At 40.2% G+C, this 8,080-nt stretch overlaps 1 protein-coding gene across 1 annotated transcript; it reads left to right on the forward strand.

The window, feature by feature from the left end:
- Nucleotides 1–444: 444 nt before the first annotated feature.
- On the forward strand, nt 445–1,411 carry LOC108710544 (olfactory receptor 11L1). The gene has a single exon (XM_018251673.1). It carries the CDS (start codon nt 461–463, stop codon nt 1,409–1,411), a length of 951 nt encoding a protein of 316 aa, XP_018107162.1. The 5' UTR covers nt 445–460.
- Nucleotides 1,412–8,080: the final 6,669 nt, after the last annotated feature.

The following is an 8,080-nucleotide window of genomic DNA, read 5'->3' on the forward strand; positions in this document are numbered from 1 at the left end:
GATTTCTTTTCCTGATGGTGCACGCTCTGCAACGGCCACTTCCCATTGACCAACCCCCCCGCGGGGATGCCCACAAGAGCACAAATAAAGGCTTTTTAAACTACTTTAAAGTTGATGGTGCTGTTCAATTTCTACACTACATTATGTTTGTTTCCTAATATCATATTTAGAAATGTTGCATAATTGATTGAAAACAATAATATTATTTTTATTTAATTTTTTCTGAGTTGTTCTTAGGCAGACAAGAGGACATCTGATGAATAAAGAAACTTTTAAAGCATCTCCAAATTCTATAAAGTGATTTTTTTTTTTTTTTTAAAGAAAAGGACATTGGCAAAATGGCAGGAGAAATGCAGGGCAAGTTACACATTGGGAGAAGCTCATGGACATGTTCCCATACTTTCATGGCGGGTGTATAAATCAGCCCTCTCAGATACCTGTTTATTTATAACCACAGACAATGAATGAGAAGAACCAGACGTTGGTCAGTGAGATTGTTCTCTTGGGATTTCAGAATCTCCACAACTTCAAGATTCCCCTGTTCTCTCTGTTCCTTCTGATTTACATTTTGACAGTTTGGGAGAACGTCCTCATCATAGTGTTGGTATCCTCCAGCCGGAACCTCCAGTCCCCCATGTACTTCTTTCTCCAGCAGCTCTCACTGTCTGATCTACTGGGGTGCACAAATATTGTACCCATCCTGCTCCAAACTGTAGTGTACAATGGAGCCAAATTGACCTTTGTTGGTAGTATGATGCAACTATATATATTTTGTGCCATGGTCAATCTTGAGTGTTTCCTTCTAGCAGTAATGTCCTATGACAGATATGTGGCCATCTGTATCCCACTGCGTTACACTTCTATAATGTCCCACAGGGTTTGTGTTACATTAATAGCCCTCCTTTGGCTATCTGCTCTCAGTATTACACTTATTTATCATAACATAATATGGGCACTAGACTTCTGCGACCAAAATACCATTAACCATTTCTTCGTTGATTTATTTCCTCTTTTAGAACTTTCCTGCTCAGACACTTTCTCACTGCAAATAGAAGTAGTTATATTGTCTGTTCCTGTTGTTTTCATTCCTTTTATTCTCATCATTGTATCATATATGTGTATTGCCCATGCAATCCTAAAGATAGTGTCCAATACCGGGAGACAAAAAGCCTTCTCCACCTGCAGCTCCCACTTGGCTGTGGTCTTCATATTTTATGGGACTCTCATTGCTATTTATGTGGTTCCCCCCAGAAACCAATCACAGACCATGAGCAAAGTTCTCTCACTATTGTACACTATAGTGATCCCATTGATAAACCCAATAATTTACAGTTTGAAAAATACAGATATAAAAGAAACCATTAGAAAAACCAGAATATGTTTGATATATTTTTCATATTTTAGAGATTAATTTCCACAAAAGTACCTGTAATGGAGTCTTTTAATGGCAAAAAAGAATAACCAAATAGATTTTCACTTACGTATAGCAAAAGGAAACTTGTGATCACCACCAAACATTTCTAAATGATAAATGTACAATGTTCACTGAATTGGTTTTATCATTGAGCTTGGCCATCAACAGGAATCTTTCTCTTCATATTAACATATGCACTTATCATCCCTGTTCTGAATTACCTCTCTACATCTCTACAATCTCTCCTCTTTCTTTGCTTCCCTTTATCTCTAAATAGCACTAAATACACGACTCACCTGCTTTTTCTCTGAACATGGCTTATGTGATGCCGTACAATCTGGTCTTCATGGTTACATAAAGACAAAGTCCATCAAGTTCAACCCCTCCAAATGAAAACCCAGCCCCATACACACACCCCTCCCTACTGTCACATAAATGATATATACCCATATCTATACTAACTATAGAGTTTAGTATCACAATAGCCTTTGTATTATGTCTGTCCAAGAAATCATCCAAGTCCCTCTTATAGTCATTAACTGAATCAGCATCACAACATCAATGGTTGAAGTGAATGGCATTATGAGCAACAATCAGCATGGCTTTATGAAGGATAGGTCATGTCAGACAAATTTGATTGCTTTTTATGATGAGGTAAGTAAGATGCTGGACAGTGGGGGAACAGTAGATGTGATCTATTTGGATTTAGCTAAAAAGTGCTTGATACCATGCCCCACAAACGACTGCTTTTTAAACTAAGGTCTGTTGGGCTTAAAGAAGTCATTTGCACATGGATAGGAAACTGGCTACAGGATCGGGTACAGAGGGTGGTTGTTAATGGGCCATTCTCTACTTGGAGTAAGGTTCTTAGTGGGGTCCCTCAGGGCTCGGTATTGGGTCCACTTTTATTTAACTTGTTCATTAATGACTTAGGGGAGGGGATTGTAAGTAATGTATCAGTGTTTGCAGATGACACAAAACTATCAGCCCAATTAATTCCATCCAGGATGTGGCACTTGCAACAGGATCTTGACTAACTGGCAATCTGGGCAGCTAAGTGGCAAATGAGATTCAATGTTGATAAATGTAAAGTCATGCACCAAGGATATAAATATAACCACATATACCCTTAATGGGACTGCACTAGGAAAATCCCATTATGAAAAAGATCCTTGAAGTAGTTAATAAACTTAGATGTACCAAGCAATGCCAGTCAGCAGCATCACAAGATCATATAATAATCTCTCTAATGATTTATTTACCAGTAGGTCTTTCCAGCTGACAAGGTCACCCATTCCAATTAGAAGAAAGGAGATTCCGCCTAAATATTCAGAAGGGTTTTTTTTACAATGAGAGCTGTGAAGATGTGGAATTCTCTACCTGAATCAGTTGTTATAGGGTTATGGGAGATAGCTCATAGTACAAGTTGATCCAGGGACTGGTCCGATTGCCATTTTGGAGTCAGGAAGTATTTGTTTCCCTTCTGAGGCAAATTGGAGAGACTTCACATGGGGTTTATTGTCTTACTGTGGATCAACTGGCAGTTAGGCAGGTTAAAATAGTTGAAAAGTTGAACTTGATGGACATGTGTCTTCATTTCTCAACCTATCTTACTATGTTAATATGTATTGTCTTATGCAGATCTGATGCATTCTTATAAATGCCAACAAAAACTATTGAAAAATTAAATAAGATCCAATACAATTTAGAAAAACTTATCTCATAGTTTATCACCTGAAAATTCTATTGAAGTCTGTGGGAAAACTGGAACTGAATTAGGAGAAAAGTTTTTCCTTAATCTCGTCCATGACTTTTCACTTGATAAACCATGAGATAACTTTTTCTCACTGAATTGAATCGCTCCCTTTGTGTGTGACTTGAACAAACTCATTAAAATAATCATAATTAAAACGTTTTTTAGTAAAATAAATAGTGATCAGGAAGATTAATTGGTGAATGTTTATTTTTTATTTTGTTTTTCGATGTTTAACCCTTTCACTGCCAGCCAATTTGGCCAAGTTGGAATTTCTATTGCCAGACCGTTTTTGAAATTTTTTGCTCTTTCACTTTAGGGGACTTTCCTGGGGGGGTCTTTTAGTTTACCCATGAAAACAAGATATTGTTTTTTTCAGGACAACCTAAGCTTTCAAAATATGCTAGAATTTAGTTGTCATTCCAGTCCTGTAAAAAGATATGGGCTTCTAAGTGTGTAAAAAAAACAAAAAAAAACAGTTTCACATGATACAAATGCATATATCAGAAGCATAATTTATTTTATGCATGAGAACATGGCAGATTTGGAAAGTTCTGTGTCTCCCGAACGAACCAATACCAAATATATATAATTTTATGGAGATTTCTCACTTCGATAGCTGAAAACTCCGAAGCAGTAAACTACCAAATTTCCAAAGCACCGCTCCACAAAACAGCATACATCTGATTTCAAGGCCAAACATTCCACTAACAGTAGGTTTACCCTAAAAAACTACCCCTTATTGGAAAGAACAGATTCTAACGAGTTCAAAATGGGTAAATATATATTTGTACTCCAAACTACCAAGTTGCAATTCTTTCCTAAAGTTAGCAGTTTTTATAAAAATGTGTTACATTTTTGAAAAATTACCTCAAAGTGTCCAGTCTACAGCATTGTATCTCCCACATATCATTATATACCAAGATACAATACCCCAAATATGAAAGCCCAGGGTCCGCTGAACAGTTTGATGCCCAATATGCATAGGTACACCTAAATATGTGGAGTATAGGGGCCCCAGAACGAAGACACCCCTTATGAGTTATTAGTTCTGGAATTCCAAATACTGCAGAAGCCACAAAAAAGAAAGCTCTCTGTTTGATTTCAAATTAAGCAGAGAAATCCCTGTCTAAGGCAGGATTTTTTGTTCTCATTTGGTGTGTGAAGGTGTTAGTTACTTGGTGTGTGAATTTTGGGAAGTTTTGAGTTGATTTACTTTATTTAAAATCAAATTTTATTTTGACCCAGAAGGTGAGTGATTGCTAGCCCAGTTCCCTTCACTTCCTGTGGGCTACAAACTCACTGACAGATCCCCTCCCCCTCCCCCACACCTGGGTGTCAGTTTCACTTGTTTTTTGTATTTAGTTTCAGCTGAAATTTATCACTATTTGCACAGATAGTGTGTGTGCTTTTATTTTTATCCTTGTTTTGTAAGGAGAGAAAGCTAAAGGGAGAAGGATTTAAGAAAATAAAACATTTTCTAGTAGCAGTGCAACTCCCAGGCACCTGCTCTCATTAACCCTCTCCCTGCTAAAGCTTCTCATTGTTGCATTTACTTTCGCTGATTAATAGAATTAAGCTTACTTTTTTGTGGATTGTTTTGTAAAATAATGGGAGGGAATAAAAAACAAAATTATAAAAAAATACCTCAGGCTCCTAAAGGAAAAGGAGCTGAAAAACCTGGTTGTAGTTCTGCTAAAAAACACCAGTCACAGCCTTTGTCTAAAAGCTCCACTGCTTCTGTTTCTGCTGCTGCTGGAGCCAATGTGACCCCTGCTAACAGTTTTGCACAGGCAGTGGCTACTGGTAACAACCCAAGCCAAGTCACTGCTGGGGTAGAGAAGCTCACAAGGAATCATGGGGTTAGATGTCTAATGACAGGAGCTTATGGCATAGAGGCTTACATAAAAGCTGCAGCTGAAGTGGGGGGCCCCTCTGTAATAGTGTCAGCAAGTAAAATGTATGGGAAAGCCATAATATTTGCCCGTACACTAACTGCAGTGCATACCCTGTTGCAGAGAGGCATCACAGTAGGGGGTGGTTATATCCCTGTAGAACCCCTAGAATTAGGCATAAAGATAGTCCTATCTAATGTGCCCCCCTTCCTGCAAGACCACTTATTGCTACCCCACCTGCAAGCCCTCTGTGAAATAAAGTCAACTATTTCTAAACTTCCCTTGGGTTGCAAGGAGAGCAGATTGAGACATATCCTCTCTTTTAAAAGGCAGGTGCAATTACCTTTGCCTCGGGGTCAAGATACTATTGAGGGGTCCTTTGGTGTTCCATTTGAGGGGGTGCTGTATAAAATTTTTTACTGCACTGAAGAAGTGAGGTGCTTCCTTTGCAAGAACCTGGGGCACACTCGCCACAGTTGCTCCAAAGGGCATATTAAGACCACAGTCCCTGTTCCTGCTCCCAGTACCTCTAATGCAACAGCATACCCTGCCACATCTATTGCTACAGGCTCCTTAAAGGAGAAATCCCCTTCAGTAAAGAACCTCAAGGGGGTTGTTACACAACCCACCTCTGAAACCTCCAAACCTCCTCCTTCTTCACTCAAGTTATCTAAGGCTACAGCCTGCATTTCAAGTTCAGCAAAAGAGAAGGGGGGGAGGAATGTCAATGCATAGTGCTGCAGTTGTTCTTGCCAAAAACCAACGTAACCCTGTTATTAACACTCCTAAGGGTGTGGGGGTGCCGGTGGTTGTAACACCTGTCGTGGTGGGAGCAGAGAGTAGCATTTCCTCTTCAAATGACAAGGAAAAAGAAGAGGAAATTTAAATCCAACAGGCTGATACCTGAGGAATGGGTTTCAGAGGTCAATGATGGAGCACCCCCATCCAAGGGCAAAAAGGGCAGCAAAACATCTGTTCCTCATGTGGTGATATTGTCTGGTCCAACTGTTGGATGCAATCAACTGGTGCCAGACCATGCACCTATAGACCCAGTTGGGGAAGAGGAGGGGATTATGGGTCTCCCCACAGAGTCAGGGCTGCTGCATCTGTCTCCAACAGAGGATCTTCCCCTGGAGTATAAAGGGACACCTAATGAAACCCCTGCAGAGTGGGCAGTAAGTGTTCCTGAGGTGTTGAGCTTTGGGAACTACAACCAACCTCAGTGTTTAGTGCCTCAGGGTATTTCACTCCAAGAAATGGAGAACATTGGGACAACCCCCATACAGGATCCTGCAGACAATGCTGCGAGGGAGGATAATGAGGCTAGAGTTGTAAATATGGATGATAGCCAGACAGACTCTGTAAGGTCTACTGTGCATGTTAAGATCTCTCCTCCATTCTCTTCCACTGATCCCAATGTTATTGCCATTCAGGAGGCACAGGAGGCAGTGGAAAGGGCAGAGGTTGCCCATCGAGCCTCTAAAGCTCCTGTTGTTAAGGAGCCAATTCCATCTGCTACCCCTGAGCCAAACACCTCCAGTGGTGTTCCAAGCAAAATCCAAGTATTATCTGAGCCGTTGCAAGGTCTCCAAATAGCAGGTGCTTCTGATCCTTCTCCTGCAACTTCTTGTGTAGATATTTGTCTTGCTACAAGTTCCCTTGGCAGACTTATCACAAACTAAATGTCTAACTGAGCACTTCCCCCAGCAGACTTATCAAATATAGGGTTGGAAAAAAAACACAAACACATTGATCATCATTAAACCAGAATAATATATTGTAAGAAAAGTAATACAATACCGATTGAAGACAACGCAACGTCTAGCCGAGCTTCCCTTGGCAGACTTCTGAGAGGAACATCAGCTGGGGGACCCCGGGCCCAAATCAAATACAGCGACTCCCAGAGCACATCAATCAGCCAATGGTCCTTACAAGACCAATTATTCTACACAACACGTCTGCTTGTAGATGAAGTCCCGAAGCCCCCCCAGCTGAGCTCCTTTTTATATTGGTACAATAACAAAGTAATAGATCATTACACATAGACATATAAAATAATAATAATGGCTACATGCCCAGGACATGGCCATGAGAATGACCATGAAAATGGAAATAACCATGTGAATGAAAATAATTGCTGTGTATAATTGCTGTGTATTTTGATTATAACTATGTGAATAAGATATGAGCTTTCTCCTTAATAAACATACTTATATGTTTGTGAGTCTATTACCTTAACTCCTACTATTCCCTGTTCTCCTGCTAATGACTGAATAACTCAACTCCAGTTGTTCCCTGGTCTCCTATTAATATCAGTACATCCATTTTACAACTAAGGAGCCATATTGAATGCACTTGATCACACTCACATTCATACATAGCCTGCCATGTCACATTTGTATCACAATATTATCAAAGCTCCAGTGGAGAGGGGGAATTATCAATCCCTTAGCCAAGAAGAGTTCATGGATGAGGGGGACATCGAAGAGGAGGTTGACACAGTTGTGACAAATCCTTCTACCCCAATCATCCCAGCTGAGGAACTCAAAATGTTTCTTGAGAGCACCCTTGGTGTTAAATTGGAGAAGAAGCTACATATGGCTCTAGAAAAGTGGCATGATTTGACTTTGGTGATCAGTTCTGTGAGACAATACATCAAGGTCATAAAAGAGGCCAAAAACTATGGAACCGCAGAATATCTCCGTAGTGTTAAGTTCCACAAAAAGTGTTTGTCTCACCAGACCTCTGTGAGGGCTAAAGCATTTACTAACACACAATAATGGCTCTAAGTATAAGCACTCTTAATACAAATGGCTGTCGGGAGCCTTTTAGAATGTTTCAGGTACTCTCCTTTCTACGCCAAGGAGGGTACTCTGTGAGTTTCCTTCAAGAGACCCATATCACTCAGGAGCTTGAAGCGACCTGGCATCTGGAATGGAAGGGCAGAGTCTTTTTTAATCACCTCACATGGACGTCATGTGGGGTGGTGACCTTATTCTCAGAATCCTTCCTTCCAGC

Source organism: Xenopus laevis, chromosome 3L (genome assembly GCF_017654675.1).
Source record: "Xenopus laevis strain J_2021 chromosome 3L, Xenopus_laevis_v10.1, whole genome shotgun sequence".
Classification (NCBI taxonomy): Eukaryota; Metazoa; Chordata; class Amphibia; order Anura; family Pipidae; genus Xenopus; species Xenopus laevis.